At 45.9% G+C, this 17,883-nt stretch overlaps 1 protein-coding gene across 4 annotated transcripts in view; it reads right to left on the minus strand.

Annotated features, from left to right (window-relative positions):
* The window catches only part of CAMK1D (calcium/calmodulin dependent protein kinase ID), a 163,240-nt gene that overhangs the window by 18,039 nt on the left and 127,318 nt on the right, over window positions 1-17,883 (minus strand). For all 4 annotated transcript variants that reach the window (XM_060279482.1, XM_035127659.2, XM_060279483.1 and 1 more), the window contains one exon: window positions 13,872-13,998. In XM_060279482.1, the coding sequence (XP_060135465.1) occupies window positions 13,872-13,998 (127 nt within the window). The remainder of the gene's footprint in view (window positions 1-13,871; window positions 13,999-17,883) is intronic.

Genomic DNA, 17,883 nt, shown 5'->3' on the forward strand with positions numbered 1-17,883 from the left:
CTGAAGTTAACATACATTGCTGCTGCTCTATTCAATTGCCACTGAAATATAATCTTGGAATTATGAACCTCAGAAGTGCCAGACATTATTTATATATATGTGGGAGGCATTCATCTAAGTTGTTGAGCATGTGGAACAAGGTCCATTCACATTTTGGGATTTTCTCAAATATCTTCCCCCAACAACTCCAAAATCTGCTCTGTTGGGTTGTTGGAACCCCCAAAGAAGGTTAGGGGGGCACATGGGGAGAGAGAATAGGGTAAAGGCATGTTGCATGAGTGGACTTGACTCTCCACATGCATACCCCTCTGTTGAATTCCACCCAACATGTGTGGAGGTGCCATCAGTGTAGCCAACATGGCCCCCGCCAGATGTTTCAGAATACAATTCACACCAGCCCCACCCAGCGAGGTCAATAGCCGCAACCTCTGAAGGGCACCATGTTACCTACCTCTGATAAATACAGTGTGCGTCACAGGAAAAAGTCAGCTTTCTGCCCCAAGATGCTTTACGATCTAAATTAAATTAAAAAAATTCCTTCAGTAGCACCTTAAAGACCAACTAAGTAGGAGGTGCTACTGAAGGAATTTTTTTATTTTACTTCGACCCAGACCAACACGGCTACCTACCTGATCTAAATTAAGGTAGCTATGATGTTATAAGCATGTCTACACTAATTACAATACTGAATTAAACTGCTTTAATAGTAATTCCCTTTCCTCGGGGAACCTTAGGAGCTATGGTTCTGTGAGAGGATAAAGGAATCTCTAATATTTTTTCAGCACCTTGACAAAACTACAATTCAATATTTTTTTGAGGGAAGTCATGACAGTTAAACAATTACAAACTGACATAAGTTTGCAGCACAGATAGATTTTTCTTGCTCAGAAATACCGTATTTTCCGGCGTATAAGACAACTGGGCATATAAGACGACCCCCAACTTTCCCAGTTAAAATATAGAGTTTGGGATATATTCGCCGTATAAGACTACCCCTCTTCCAACATACACCAAATAAAATTTTTAAAAAATCAGATTTGATTTCAATATGGTAATTTCAATTCAAACGCTTATGGCAGGCAGGTACTTAGCAGGAAAACTGTCACTTATAAACATAAGGCTGTTTGTCATCCAACATGTAAACATAAAACAGTGCAAGTGGATTAAACTTTTCCTAATTCACTCTAAAGCTGAAAGGAAGGATAAGACAATAAACCCATGGGAGCTGCTATGCTGTTTGTTTTGAGAGGCAGAGAATGTTTTAGAAACCTCTGGTTGCCTTCTTTCTCTTGGTGGGGAGGACTGGGCCAACCCAGACCCCGCCAAAGGCATATTGCCAAGACTTCCCTTTAACCTGAAATTGGGCACAAGATCATAGCTGCCAAGTTATCCCTTTTTTTAAGGGAAATTCCCTTATGCTGAATAGGCTTCCTCGTGAGAAAAGGGAAAACTTGGCAGCTATGCAAGATTCAATATCTGGGGTTAAGCCCAGTTCCCCATATCTATCTCAGACGCATCTAGATGGGAATGTGAATGTGAATGTGAATCCCTGGAGCGCTGCTGCCAGTCAGTGCAGACAGCACTAAGTGAGATGAACCAATGGCCTTGTTTGGTTTATAAGGCTCCCTATGCTCCTGTGGGGAGAACTGGGTTTCACTGAATCTCGATGGCCTTTTCTCCACATCCTTTCCTGGGAGAGCTGCCCTTTCGCCACCACTTCTCTCCCCCCTTGTTTTGGGGGCATTTCCACCCACCCCGGTGACCCCACAGTTCTTTCCGTGCCCCTACAGGCGCTCCTTGACCGCGGCTGTCCCCACAAACCCACCCGCCTTGTCGCGCCCCCTTCGAAGGAGAGGGAGAGTCTGAGACAAGCTCTGGGCAAAGGGTTAAGGGCACCGGCTTTGCGGCGGCTTCACGTTCTTAATGGGCATGTGTGCAGCCTCCATTTAGGCTGGAGATGGGGCAGTTTCTGCTCTTGCACAGAGAAGAGTGTTGAAGCAGCAACGAGTGGAGAGAGAGAGAGAGATGAAGAGATCGAGGCAGGCAGAGTCAGCGAGAGGGAAAAGGAGCCAGAGAGAGCGTAGGTCCCAGCTCCGCGCCCGGCTCCCCTTATTCCCTGGGCGTTCATACGGTCGCCGTTTTTGAGCTCCCCCCACCATATGCGTCAACCACAGATTCTCCAGTCCGGTTATACCCGGTGTATAAGACGACCCCCGACTTTTGAGAAGATTTTCCTGGGTTAAAAAGTCATCTTATACGCTGGAAAATACGGAATGTACAAATGAAAGATGTTCTACAGTGTTCTCATAATATCACAGACAGGAACCCCCCAAAATCACACTTCCTATTTTACATATAGAAACATTACAGAAATATCAGTTAATGGATGAGGAATTGCAGTTTCATACAAGTTTCATCTTCTAGCTTTGCACTAGAAGATGAACAGGCCACTTGCAGAGATGGTTATTTTTGAGAGTGAAGTCTCACATGAAGCTACGCATATGTGTTTGACAGATTGGTAAATTCAGGTCTCTTTATCTCATGTTGGATAAACAATCTGTCACTGGAATCTTCAAGAGAGTTGAAGATCCATAGATCCATGCATTATCCACTCTCCACTCTGCTTTTCTATTCTCCGTGTTCTTTTGCTTCCATACTTGTATGATGTGCACAACTGAAATGCACTGAAATCAAACATTGGAAATTGTGCATTGGAAAATACACAATGCAGGTGGCGCTGTGGGTTAAGCCACACAGCCTAGGGCAGGGGTCCCCAAACTTACCCGGCTTCAGGCCAATCGCGCGACGGGCCGGAGGGCGGGGAAGTGCGCACCTGTGCGCATGTGCACACACTCTTACAGGCATGATGATGTGCTTCCGGGTCAGGAAAAAGCGCCAAAAATTTTTTGTGCGCATGGGCCTCCCCCGACCCAGAAGCGCACCGGAAATGACGTTTGCGCAAGCACGCAAATGTTATTTCCGGTGCACTTCCGGGTCGGGAGAGGCCCATGAGCATGTGCACAAACAATTTTCGGCATTTTTTTCCAACCCGGAAGCGCGCCGCCACGCCTGTAAGAGCGGGTGGTGGCAGTGGGCGGCAGGGGTCGCCGCGGTCCGGATAAAAGAGGCCTTCAGGCTGTATGTGGCCCGTGGGCCTTAGTCTGCGGACCCCTGGCCTAGGGCTTGCGGATCAGAAGGTTGGCAGTTCGAATCCCTGTGACAGGGTGAGCTCCCGTTGCTCGGTCCCAGTTCCTGCCAACCTAGCAGTTCGAAAGCACGTCAAAGTGCAAGTAGATAAATAGGGACCGCTCTGGCAAGAAGGTAAACGGCGTTTCCGTGCGCTGCTCTGGTTCGCCAGAAGCGGCTTTGTCATGCTGGCCACATGACCCGGAAGCTGTACACTGGCTCCCTCGGCCAATAACGTGAGATGAGCACCGCAACCCCAGAGTTGGTCACGACTGGACCTAATGGTCAGGGGTCCCTTTACCTTTATGCATATTTACTCAGCAGTAATTCCCTCTTAAGTTTCCTTGCACTTGCTCTCTAGTGTATGTTTAGGATTGTTGTTTTATACCAGGCCAGACCACTGGTTCATCTAGCTTAGCACTGTCTACTCTGATTGACAGCAGCTCTCCAGAGAGTCCATCTTTTCCAGGGATTGACCTGAGATGCTCTGCCTTGGTACTACAGCCTTTCCCTTAATTCAGGTTTTACGCTAAGGCATTAGTGGTGGATAACCAAACAGAGTAGTAAGGAGAAGGGCTGCACATTTTAGAAATGGAAGATGAAATATGGTTGGCAGAAATTACTGTTATCACAGTGTCACTTTCTGCAATGACTACTTCATATTGCAGCCAAGTAATATCATAGAATCTGTCACAGATGGGGTGTTGGCTACTCCCGAGTAAGCACTCCACACATCCTCTGGATTTTCATAGTTTTATTGTGCATGCTATATACAGTGGTGAGATGTCTCAAATCATGTCTGCTCTGCATGGGGCAGAAGCCCACAATGGCGTCTCGTGGGCTCTGACCCCCCTTTTAAGACTCCAAACGCCCCTCCTCCTTGCTCTATGGGTCCTCCGTGGTCCCAAACCAGGCTCCTGAGGTGCCGTTCTCCCTCCTCCCTCCTTTCCAGCCCCTGCTGAAGCTAGCTCCTCCCCTGCTTCCCTGCTACCAACCTGGAGCTGAGCCACCAGGACTCTGCAGAGCCCTGGACCCGTCTTAACCCTTCCTGTTCCTGATTTGAACTCCCAGACTTGCTGCTGCTCTCCCATCTGGTGGAAGTAAGCAGAGTGGGCTGCTCTCTGCAAGCCCTCTCTCTTACATCCACCCCCCTCCAGGCTCCCCCCCCCTTCCTGAGGCCTGGTTTGCCTGGTCTGATGTCTGTAAAGAGGGCTGGAAGCCTGACAGGTCTTCCTCCTCTGTAGTGTGTGTAAAATCCTGTTCCCCGTCGGTGCTGGGTGGCTGGTCCGTGTAGTTCCTTCCGTTGTCATCCTCCTCCTCCCTCTGGAAAATTGCTTCCGATTCCCGGAGGGCTCCTTGGGTCTGCGTCTCCCCTGCTCCCCACCTGGGATCGCCCTCCCCCTCTGTGTTCCCTGTGCTACTGACGTGTGGTGGTTTGGGTCTGTGGGAGAAAGGAGCGTGCAGTTCCAGTGTGCGGTCCTCCCCTTGCATGGTGTGCGTGGTTGCCTCCGCGTTTTGGGAAGCAGGAGTGCCCTGCCTGGCCATCAGACATTTTAACCCCCCCTCCCCCCACCGGGAGCCCGGGCTCGCTGTGGCACTGTAGACCTCCTCCTCTTCCTTTCTTTCTGGAACCTCTTGGCTGCCTTCTCCCTCCACCCTTCTGTCTAGTGTCTTTTGTGTGATTTCCTCCCCCTCCCTCCTGTCAGCGTCTTGTGTTGGATGTGTGTCACGTCCTCTGAACCTTGGGCTTTCCCTAAAGTGTGAGAGCAAAGACCTGTGACCCACGGGATGGACCTTTCTCGCTGTAGGTGCTTCCCCCCTGAAGGTGACAGGGTTGATCTGTGTCAGAACCTTGAAGGGCCCCAGCCTTCTGGGTGCCAGCTTCTTCCCCCTTCCCCCCATGGGAAGGCCTTCTGACCACAGCCAGACCCTGTCCCCTCCGTGGAAGACCTTCTCCAGTCCCCTGTGATGGTCTGCCCCCTCCTTGTAAGCCTCATTGCCCCTTGCCACGTCTCCATCCAGTTGTTGGTGTACTGTCTCCCTCCTCTCACCCCATGCCTCAATAGGTGGTCCCCCAATCTCCCCCTCCCCCTGCTCTGGGAAGGCTCTGGGGTTTCGCCCAAGACTGGCCTTACTGGGTGTGAGCCTCGTGAAGACATGTACTGCATGCCCCTCCGTGGGGTTGTCATGATATTGCCTGAGAATCTTCCCTCTGAGGGAGTCCTGGGGCATATACCGGGCATCATTGCTAAAGAGTAACCCCTCTTTCTCTGCAAGCCCTTCCCCTGCCCCCTTTTTCTCCCTCAAGTCCCTCCGTATGTTCTGGGTCAAAGTGTCCTCTTTGGTGAGTTGGCTCAGTTTCTCTTCCTGCATCCCCGCCTCTGCGTCGTTCCATCCGCCTGGGGAGCTGATGTGGTGCGATCCTGAGGATTCTCCTTCTTTCCTGCAGTGCTCCTTGCCGTCTGCATCTCCAAAGGTGAGATCTCCCCGGCGCTGGCTGCCCACAGGGTCATTGTCCATTAAGTCCAAAGCTAGCACTTCTGCGTGCTTGTTCACTGTCATCTTCCGAGAGGGGGTCTGTTGCGTGACCTCACCCTCCTGCAATTCCCGGCCGCCTACGGTCAAGACGCTCATGGGCAGCTCCCTTGGGAAAATGGGAATCTGATCCTGCTTAGCCAAGTGCACCGATAGGAAATCGTCGCTGCTGCCCCTGCGGAGAAGCCCGACTGTCTCCTGGGTCTGGCCTCTTGGCAGCTGCAGACTCACTTCCATCTCTTTGTCGTGCTGTGGGGTGTTACAGGAGGGCTCAGTTGTTGGTGCTCTGCCTGGCCCCTCCCCTCCTGATCTGGCATCCAAGCTTGTGTCTGTGCCTGCCTGCTCTCGCCATTCCTTCCTCTGGGGGCAGTGTTCCACCCAGTGGCTGGGTGCATTGTAAAGGCATCTCCCGCCTTTCTCTTTCCTCTGTTTTCCCGCGTCAGCGTTTAAAAGTACCCGCGCGCGGGCTTTGTCCCTCTGCATCACATCTGGCTGGAGGGGGCTGTGCTGTGCTGCAGCTGCCTCCCCGGGACTGTATGGGAACTTGTGGCCGCTGCCTTTCCCCTCCGTCTGTCCCCTCTGCCCGGACTCGCCTCTCCGCCTCCTGCACTTCCACGCCACCATGCCTCTCAGTCTTAGAGCCAGCTTGTGCTGAGGGTCGCCCTACGAAGTGCTGGCCCGTCCCGAGTGTCCTCTCTGCTTGTCCAGCCTCCGCTCCCCCGGCTTGGCTGTGTTCAGAGCTGCTCGGTTCACTAAGCTTGGCTTCCCCTGTGCCCGGGTGCCTACCTGGTGCTTGAGCCGTTCCATAGTTGCAGGGTGCTGGCAACTCATGCCAATCCTCCCTCGGCATCTCTCTCTTCTGCTTTAGATGCTGCCAACTTCATGCCGGCTGCTCCATTTGCAGCCCTCTTCCCTCGGGGTAGCCATCAAAAGTTTGTGGGCTTGCTGTCACAGATGGGGTGTTGGCTACTCCCGAGTAAGCACTCCACACATCCTCTGGATTTTCATAGTTTTATTGTGCATGCTATATACAGTGGTGAGATGTCTCAAATCATGTCTGCTCTGCATGGGGCAGAAGCCCACAATGGCGTCTCGTGGGCTCTGACCCCCCTTTTAAGACTCCAAACGCCCCTCCTCCTTGCTCTATGGGTCCTCCGTGGTCCCAAACCAGGCTCCTGAGGTGCCGTTCTCCCTCCTCCCTCCTTTCCAGCCCCTGCTGAAGCTAGCTCCTCCCCTGCTTCCCTGCTACCAACCTGGAGCTGAGCCACCAGGACTCTGCAGAGCCCTGGACCCGTCTTAACCCTTCCTGTTCCTGATTTGAACTCCCAGACTTGCTGCTGCTCTCCCATCTGGTGGAAGTAAGCAGAGTGGGCTGCTCTCTGCAAGCCCTCTCTCTTACAGAATCATAAAATCATAGAACTGGAAGGGTACCCGAGGGTCATCTAGTCCAACCCCCTGCAATACAGAAAACCTGCCCACAGTCATTCCTGGGTGGACATGAACCACCAACCTTCTGGTTAACAGCCAGATACACTGACCCATTGTGCCACCATAATCACTTGGTTCCATTTTAGGTTTTCATGAGAACTGGAGGATAAAACACCATGCAAACCTGTCCTCGGTCAGAAACATTTGAGAAATAAACTTTATATTTCTTATTTATTTCTGCTTCATTGACTATGCAAAAGCCTTTGACTGTGTCGACCACAGCAAACTATGGCAAGTTCTTAAAGAAATGGGAGTGCCTGATCACCTCATCTGTCTCCTGAGAAATCTCTATGTGGGACAAGAAGCTACAGTTAGAACTGGATATGGAACAACTGAGTGGTTCAAAATTGGGAAAGGAGTACGAGAAGGTTGTATATTGTCTCCCTGCTTATTTAACTTATATGCAGAATTCATCATGCGAAAGGCTGGACTAGATGAATCCCAAGCCGGAATTAAGATTGCCGGAAGAAATATCAACAACCTCAGATATGCAGATGACACAACCTTGATGGCAGAAAGCGAGGAGGAATTAAAGAACCTTTTAATGAGGGTGAAAGAGGAGAGCGCAAAATATGGTCTGAAGCTCAACATCAAAAAAACCAAGATCATGGCCACTGGTCCCATCACCTCCTGGCAAATAGAAGGGGAAGAAATGGAGGCAGTGAGAGATTTTACCTTCTTGGGCTCCTTGATCACTGCAGATGGTGACAGCAGTCACGAAATTAAAAGACGCCTGCATCTTGGGAGAAAAGCAATGACAAACCTAGACAGCATCTTAAAAAGCAGAGACACCACCTTGCCGACAAAGGTCCGTATAGTTAAAGCTATGGTTTTCCCAGTAGTGATGTATGGAAGTGAGAGCTGGCCCTGAGTGCTCACTGGAAGGACAGATCGTGAAGCTGAGGCTCCAATACTTTGGCCACCTCATGAGAAGAGAAGAATCCTTGGAAAAGACCCTGATGTTGGGAAAGATTGAGGGCACTAGGAGAAGGGGACGTCAGAGGACAAGATGGTTGGACAGTGTTCTCGAAGCTACGAACATGAGTTTGACCAAACTGCGGGAGGCAGTGCAAGACAGGAGTGCCTGGCGTGCTCTGGTCCATGGGGTCACAAAGAGTCGGACACGACTAAACGACTAAACAACAAATGTATATATTTTGAGGCTTAGACAAGGAAGAAAATGCTTGCTTCTGCAAAGGAGTGGCAAAATCCTCTCCTCCCATCTCAAGCATTTATGAGCCATCGGCTGACAGATGGATGAAGGGAGTGAGTCCTGTGTTCCACCTGCTAATGGATATGAGCTACTCCTGATTGTCTCCTTCCTGGCATGAGCCCCCACAGCCACCATTTGAAATGTTAAGATTTTAAAGAGTTTTTATTTTTAAACTGTGAATCATACTCATGAGCAGCATCTGACAGATCAGAGGACTGTAAATAAAAACAAGGAGGAGAAAAAAAGGGATGGAAGGCCATCTATTTCCTGCCAAGAAAAAACAAAACACAAAACTTTTGGAAACTTGAAAAAGACACGTTTCACAACAGCTTTGATTCACACTGATCACTAAGAAATCCTGACAGCTCTGCAGCAGTGGGCTGCCAAAGGGAAGATTTGGCACAAGACAACAATCTAGTGCAGTGTGTCACCATGAGATGCTACCTCTCCTGCAAAGGGATCTAAGTGAGACAGCTGTCAGTGTCCCTCTAATGATCTGCCTTGGCTGTCAGAAGCAGGGCTAACTGCCTGTCACAAAGTGATAGGAATTAATGCTAAGCAAAAGTTGTTCACAAACTAAGGATTGGGGTAGGGGACTCGGGCCTTCCTGCATGCTGCCACTGCAAATTTATGGCACTTATCCACAAAAGTGGACATTGTTATTGTTGTTTCATATTGTGTCATCTATGCATGTTGTGTGAGATAACCACTCCTTGCCTCAACAGGCTTACAAATCGAGAGACAGAAACAAAGGAGACAAGAGAGAAAGGAGAGGAAAAGGGGAGTCAAAATGAAAAGGGGAAAAATATACAGCAATTTCAGTTACATGTACTGTACTAGGTTTTCCCAATGTGGATCAGAATAATAACTGCATTATCTTCATCATGAACCATTGTTGACTAAATTGTGCACTACATGGTTTCTCAGCTGAAACAGACATACCTCCCTAAACTGTGTGAGACAGATAAGAATCTTCGGAAATCACCACTTCTTCTTCTTCTTCTTCTTCTTCTTCTTCTTCTTCTTCTTCTTCTTCTTCTTCTTCTTCTTCTTCTTCCTCTTCCTCTTCCTCTTCCTCTTCCTCTTCTTCTTCTTGGCTACCTTTTGTCAAACGTGATCTTAGGGTGGCAATCATATTCATCTGTCTTAAATGTACATTAGTCTGAGCACTCGGTTGCTGCTTTTCTTTTGCAGATCTGATTCTCAAACCCACTACTGGTTTGGAACCCATATTCATAACAGCAATATGTAGGGGGTTTGTGTTGTTTTGTTTCCAACAGAAGCAGAAGATCATGGACATTCACAAACTTCTAAGAACTGAAATGTAGTGCCTCCAAAGTCACTGTTATGAATCCCTGATTACTTTTATTAAATAGTCTGTAATATAGTCTTCTTGGTTAGTGAATACTGTTTTGCTTAAAAAGATGAATGATGATATTTTTAAAAAGCAGCTTCTTTGTTATGAAAGTCTAGAGAAGTGTGTTACTTATGATTGCATCTTTCATTTCCAAATGCTTAGCCGTGGATTTTTAAAGCCCTGCAACTCCAATCCTTTAAAATGTAAAGTAGCTGTTGAATTTTCAAAGCAAAAAGTTGGCTTATCATTTGAACACTTGACTAGTGTGCAATTATAGGTTTAGACACTGTAAAACACTCCCATCCACTCCAGAAGGACACATTTCCCAAAATATCATTTTGTGATATTAGGTGGATCTTTTGAGACTAAAAAGACAATCTGTCATTAGGTTTTCTCTGGCTGCTTACACATTATAATTTTAAAGCACATAAGCAGCTCAAAGGACTTAAATGTCAAATTGCTGATCTTCCAACAAAATATATATAGAGAACTTGTCCCAGTCAGCATGGCCAGTGCTATTCCAGCATCATCTGTCTGGCACCAGATTGGAAGACTGCCTCTCACAGATAAATGAATTGCACTAGCCAGATCTGGCCTCCTGGTTTAGGTGATGCCCCCTACCAAGGGGAGAGAGAAGGGAGGCATTCTTTTGGTTTCTTTCTCTTCTTACATTTGTGACTTTAAAGGAATTAAGTAATCTACACAAATAGGATTAGTAGCAAAAAGATTCCTCAAGAAATAAAGCTGGGATCATTTAAATGCCCAAAATAAAGTGCATGTTCAAGGAATTCCTGTCCTCACATGTAAGTCTCAACTCTGTCCAGCAACATGAAACAATGAAATGAGCAGAATTTGTACAGCCATGGTTTATTATAGCTTTTAGGGTTAGAAGGAATTAATAAACTGGTTGTCATCTGGATTTTGACAACTCAGAAATTTCATCAAGTTGCCTCTCAGAATGAAAGGCTCCATACCCCGAAGTAGGAAAACCAAAACCAAAGGCCCAGTTAATATTTTACTAAAATAAAAAAATAATTGCACTCTTACATACTTCAAGGGGAGTTAGATCAAGTCTTAGAACAATTTTATTTGCAGGATTGAATAAACCTATCCCACTGCTCTAATGAGGGTTGTTTGTTGTTGTTAAATCTATCTCTCCCAAGTATCTTGACCCAAACCATTTTTAGCTGGCTAAATGTCCAACCCTATTTCACAATTCAGTAGAAAGGAATATTTGTCTTGGGACTGAATTTTGAAGATTTAAGATGGATTAAGACTTTGAGTACAGCAAAAGTCCTAATCCATCTTAAATCGTCAAAATCCAATTTCTTTTATATTTATCCTTGTGTATCACATATTTCAAGGAGCACCTCATACCTGAGGTGAGAACCTCAGGCCTGGGGGCCAAATGCATACCTCCAGCCTCCTCACCTGGAGCTCAGGACTCCCTCCCCCCCCCAAGGCCACTGGGTTTGTTGGCCCAGTTCCACACCCTCCTCAAGGGTTTTTGCCTGGCAAGAAGGTACTGTATTGGCTCAAATATAAGCCAGACTCCCCCCCCCCAAAAAAAAAATTCCGGCCGGGAAAAGTTAAAGCGCAGCTTAAATTTGCGACCTTACAAAAATTGGCTTTTACGATATTGCTGCTGAAACAGACAAATGGTAAAACGGAATGTGAGTGTGAGTACCTGCGGAATTTTACATTTGGGTATTGTCTTTTTTAGTCCCCCCCCCCTTGAATTTTAAAGGTGCAGCTTATTTGCGGGTGCGGCTTATATTCGGGCCCATACGGTATATCTGAACTGCAATGAGGCCTCTTGCTTGCCTGGGCGGAGGTCTTTGTGTGGCCAAAATGTAGCCTCCTGTACAAGGGAAAGAGTCACACCTATGTTCCTACCCCCACCCACTGGCTCATGGGAGATTGCCCTTCAGGGTATTTGGCCCCTGGGGTGAAAAAGGATCCTCGCCTCTGATATAAACTAACCTTCTTTGAGAGATACAGGGCAAGACTGTATGCCTGGTGATGTTAGAGAGCATTGGATAAGCAGAGTGACCGTGTGACTCAGAAGAGCGGCCTAATGTGAGACACCACAGAGAAGACATGCAAGGGGCCATCGAGTGTCATATCAGCAGCAGAAGTAGTGGAGGGCATAAGCACAGGGAATGGCAGAATCGTTTTAGTGTGTCTCATGTTGCCTGGGCAACAAACCACACAGAAAAGAGAAAAGCAGAAGAGCTGGCACCCACCGACAAGAAACACAAAGCACCTTTCAAATATAAAGCAATGTATGATGCAATCCTGTACACACTTATCTGGGAGTAAGTACCACAGAACTCAATGAAGCTTACTCCTGAGTAGACATGCCTAGGATTGCACTATTGATCTTCAGAAGCAACGGAAGCATGTTATAATGGCTCTTCCTGTGCAATATTCTCCCAATGATTCCCACAATAATTACCCCAATCCAGAGATCCTTATGTGTTTTAATGGGCCAGTTAAAGGACCTCCCCTGCAGAGCAGATGGCAAATACAAATACCGGAGTGGAAGATGGGTGTGCAGAGTCATTCTGGCCGGCTCCCGAATGGCTGGCAGTTGGTGCAAGACTCCTCAGCTGTACCTGTGCTGATGTCTAGCATGCTCAGACTTCAGGTGTTGGATATAGCTATTTCTTCCTTAGGATGGATGAAGGTTTTGGAAAAAAACAAGATCTACCCCTTCTTTATTAATTAAAATGAAATGTTTAATTTTGAATGTAACTATTATTTAAATAAATAGTTACTCCATTGTTCAAGAATAAGAATGTGCATGGAATGAGAACAGAAGTAAAGTATTCTGCTATGCTTGATTCAAATGCATATTCATACCCAGTCTATATTAAAATGAAGATCACTGCACTGAAGCAATGAATGAATTTCATAGTGTGTCTACATGCCACTCTCCTTTTCCAGGTATCTTACAACTATTAGTGAAATACCATGCTCATCAATATTGTAGACATGGAAGCAAAGCAAAGCTACCTGGAGTGAGTTCATACAATCAAAACTTCACACAGGTTTTCTGTATTACATGTTTGTAATGCATTCTTTAAAGCCACAAAGACCATCTATGGACCAATAAATCATGGCATATGCCCCCTACGCTCAGCAGACAGTATCACACTTCTAAAAGATAAAGAAGCTATTGCACTGCGTTGGAAAGAACATTACCGTACTAACATCTCCTTAACCGCAACTCCCCCGTAGCTGCCAAGGTCCTCTCACAAATTCCGCAAAAACAAGTTACAGATGAGCTTGCAGTATCTCCTAATCTGGGAGAGTTTTGTACAGCTATTAAAGCCAGTGGACCTGATGGGATAGCTGACGAAATCTTCAAAGTGAATTGAACTTACACAACAACTTCACAAGCTCATCGAAAAAATCTGGGAAAGAGAAGAGATCCCAGCAGACTTTAGGGGTGCCAAAGTTACCAATTTCTTTTAAAAAAAGGTGACAGAACTGATTGTGGAAACTATCAAGGCATCTTCTTGCAAGGGTCTTAGCAAACCGTCTGGTAACAATATCCAAGGTAAACCACAGAGCCTAGGGCTTGCTGATCAGAAGGTCGGCGGTTCGAATCCCCGCGACAGGGTGAGCTCCCATTGTTCGGTCCCAGCTCCTGCCCACCTAGCAGTTTGAAAGCACGTCAAAATGCAAGTAGATAAATACCGTAGGTACCACTCTGGCAGGAAGGTAAATGGTGTTTCCGTGCACTGCTCTGGTTCGCCAGAAGCGGCTTTGTCATGTTGGCCACATGACCTGGAAGCTGTACACCGGCTCCCTCGGCCAATAACGCCGCAACCCCAGAGTCGGTCATGACTGGACCTAATGGTCAGGGGTCCCCTTTACCCATTAGGTGCCTGATACCCCTCCCAACAAAAGCAAAAGTCTTAAACAGGTTCTCTGAGGCAACAATATATGGCTGTTGGACTGCATGTAGCTTGGCAAGTTACCATAAAGAATTGTTGTAGTCCAAACAAGTGCAGAAAATGCCAGGGATATCGGTGGAAAATTCACATGAAACAATTCTTGAAAATTATGCTGTAACGTGCTTACCGACATATCCTGGGGTGCCACACGCTGTGGACATGACGTCGCCTTTACCTTCCATTTTTGACAGTCCAAAATCACTTATCATTATTTTAGATTCTTCATCTTGGCTGTAGTACAACAGGTTTTCAGGCTGCAGGGATATTAAGAAAACAAACCTGGGACATGAATATTGGGTTAAATAATGTATCTCTCTATTTCCTATGCCATCCAGTATCTTAATACTAATAATAATACTTCTTTTAAATCTCTGCTTGCCAGATGTATGGTTTAGCATGAAAATGTCTTGTGACAACTTACTAAGACACATGATATAATTGAGTAGTGTGAGCAGATGCAACTGAAGATCAGGCTTCTGAACTGTTGGTAGTGTCTCTTGTAGCAGTAGTAGTAATTTGTGTTGTTTTTTTATCTTTAACAGCTATACAGAAGGTGGATTTTTTTCAGGTGCAACTGATTTGAACAGTAGCTGATGATATTCCCCTCTCTATATGATTATAAAAGGTAGAGGAGCCCCATACTCTTTTGCATTTAAGTCATCCTTGGTAAGGCGGGCTGTCATCTTTTTCTGACCAGACTCCTGAGCTTCTAAAAGCTGCAGTGAAGCAGATATTCAACAGAAGGAGTCTTCTCCACATCAAAGACCGTGGATTTCTGCCCATCACACAAGCATGAAAGATTCAGTCATTTGGTCGGAAAAAAGGCAGTAGTGCTAAAGCAGGCACCCCCAAACTGCGGCCCTCCAGATGTTTTGGCCTACAACTCCCATGATCCCTAGCTAAGAGGACCAGTGGTCAGGGATGATGGGAATTGTAGTCCAAAACATCTGGAGGGACAGAGTTTGGGGGTGCCTGTGCTAAAGTTTGGCAGCATCTGGTCATCTATTCACCTTCAAGCAAAGATGCACCTGCACCTCCTTTTTTATATAGTATGTTTCAGGAACATCTGGCACAGATTGCACCCCATGGCAGGTGTGTGTGTGTAGCAGCCCTTCTGAGGCACAAACAGCAGCAATAATGCAATTGCAATGAAGTTTCACAAAGAAATCAACCAAGGACTCCTAGAGAGAAAACATCTAGGTCTGGTTGCAAGGAAGCAACTTCATGTTACAACAGTGCCATAGACAACATTGCCCCCCCCCTCTTTTTTTAATTTTTAAAAAAGAATTTTATTAGTTTCCATTTAAAAATCACAATGCACAACAATATTACAAAAACAATAAGTCACAGTAAAGAAATACAAACAAGTAAAGACATATACCTCGTCTAACAAACTCAGAGAAGACGAGGAAAAGATAAAGATAAACAAAGGGGAAAATTAAAAAGAAAAAAGAAAAAAAGAAAAAAGAAAAAGGAAAATCGAGGTTTGACTTCCAGTTACCTCTCTGTACCTCATAAATTACATTCTATTTCATGGCACGATTCCTAATTTGTTTACATCATTATTCCTCAAATATTCTATTTTGGGCTCAGGTACGCTCTGCTGGTTGGCTTAATTATTTAATTTGATTCTAAGTATTCATAAAATAACCTCCATTCCTTTTTAATTTTTTGTTTCGTCTGTCCTCTAATTCTTCCTGTAAATTTTGCAAGCTGTGCATATTCTTTCATTAACAGTTGCCACTCAGGTTTGCTGGGTACGTTATTGCTTTTCCAAATTCTCGCTAACAGAATTCTTGCCGCCACTATTCCGTACATCATCAACGTTCTGTTAGCGCTTTTTACATTTTCAGGAATTATATTCAATAAGAAAACCTCTGGTTTCTTTTTAAATGTTGTTTTTATCATTTTCTTGAGTTCCTCATAGATCACACTCCAATACTTGTTTATCATGGGACATTTCCACCACATATGTATTTGTGTACCTGTTTCTGTTCCACACCTCCAGCATTTATCTGATTGGTTTTTGTATATTTTGGCTAATCTGTCTGGTGTTTGATACCACCTGTACATCATTTTTAAGATGTTTTCTTTTAGATTGTAACAGGCGGTAAACTTCATATCCTGTCTCCACAGCCTCTCCCATTGCTCCATGAGGATGTTATACCCAAAGTCTTGGGCCCATCTCACCATTGATGATTTGGTTTGTTCTTCTATAAGGTCCCACTCAAGCAGTAGATCGTATATTTGTGAGATATATTTCCCCTCTTTATTCATTAAGATTTTTTCAAATTTAGACTTTTCTTTAGCAATACCCAATTTTTTGTCCTCATTAAATCTTTGATTTATTTCGAAGTATTGGAGCCTGCCCCCCCCCTTTCGGGACCAGACTGAAGGCTGGGGACAACTGCAAGTGCTGAGTTGCAGCCAGACCTCTGGCTTAAAAAGGCAACCAGGTACACTTCACAAACACTGAATTCACCTCAAGATGGTTTCTGTGCAGCCTCTTGAGGCATCATACAGAGGCAGGCTTCAGTAGCATGGTACAGAAACACAGACAAACTACTTGAGAGAAACATCCTGAAGAGTAGTGACTAGTGGGGTGCCACAGGGTTCTGTCTTGGGCCCAGTCTTGTTCAACATCTTTATCAATGACTTGGATGATGGGCTTGAGGGCATCCTGAGCAAGTTTGCAGATGACACCAAATTGGGAGGGGTGGCTAACACCCCAGAGGACAGGATCACACTTCAGAATGACCTTAACAGATTAGACAACTGGGCCAAAGCAAACAAGATGAATTTTAACAAGGAGAAATGTAAAGTACTACACTTGGGCAAAAAAAATGAAAGGCACAAATACAGGATGGGAGACACCTGGCTTGAGAGCAGTACATGTGAAAAGGATCTAGGAGTCTTGGTAGACCACAAACTTGACATGAGTCAGCAGTGTGATGCAGCAGCTAAAAAAGCCAATGCAATTCTGGGCTGCATCAATAGGAGTATAGCATCTAGATCAAGGGAAGTAATAGTACCACTGTATTCTGCTCTGGTCAGACCTCACCTGGAGTACTGTGTCCAGTTCTGGGCACCACAGTTCAAGAAGGATACTGATAAGCTGGAACGTGTCCAGAAGAGGGCAACCAAAATGGTCAAAGGCCTGGAAACGATGCCTTATGAGGAACGGCTTAGGGAGCTGGGTATGTTTAGCCTGGAGAAGAGAAGGTTAAGGGGTGATATGATAACCATGTTCAAATATATAAAAGGATGTCATATAGAGGAGGGAGAAAGATTGTTTTCTGCTGCTCCAGAGAAGCGGACACGGAGCAACGGATTCAAACTACAAGAAAGAAAATTCCACCTAAACATTAGGAAGAACTTCCTGACAGTAAGAGCTGTTCGGCAGTGGAATTTGCTGCCAATGAGTGTGGTGGAGTCTCCTTCTTTGGAGGTCTTTAAGCAGAGGCTTGACAGCCATCTGTCAGGAATGCTTTGATGGTGTTTCCTGCTTGGCAGGGGGTTGGACTGGATGGCCCTTGTGGTCTCTTCCAACTCTATGATTCTATGATTCTATGATTCTATGATTTACACAGGCAGAAACACCCATGGAGGCAAAGGTATGGCTAATGAAGCAAAAATAATTTGTTGTATTCAATAAAATTGTATCCCTATATTCATTTGTGTTCAAGTGATTGAAAAGGATGCTGAGTACCTGAACTAATAAAAATGGGGACTGAAAGTGTTTGGTGGAGCAGAGGTGCTTCTCTCTCTCTCTCTCTCTCTCTCTCTCTCTCTCTCTCTCTCTCCCTCCCTCCCTCCCCCCCCTCCCTCCCATTAAATGGCCAGGCAGTTATATTCATGGACAGCTGGCTTCAGATCAACATCAAACCCACCAAAGGCTGATCTGCTATGAAGTGTGTAACTTTAATAATTCATTAACATCCAATGAATCATTTCCTTAACACAAACCCTTGGGAGAATTTTGATTTTCATTCTGTGGCTGCTATATCACCACTGTTTTGGGTGCATTTCTTTGGTCAGACACTGTGCAGCCTCCGTTTAATGAACTTGGTGTGTTCCTGGAAGCTACATTGCAGGATTAGGCCTTGGAACATATTTCAATTCATGCACAGAGAGGTGGC

This window comes from Zootoca vivipara, chromosome 10, assembly GCF_963506605.1.
Source record: "Zootoca vivipara chromosome 10, rZooViv1.1, whole genome shotgun sequence".
Lineage (NCBI taxonomy): Eukaryota > Metazoa > Chordata > Lepidosauria > Squamata > Lacertidae > Zootoca > Zootoca vivipara.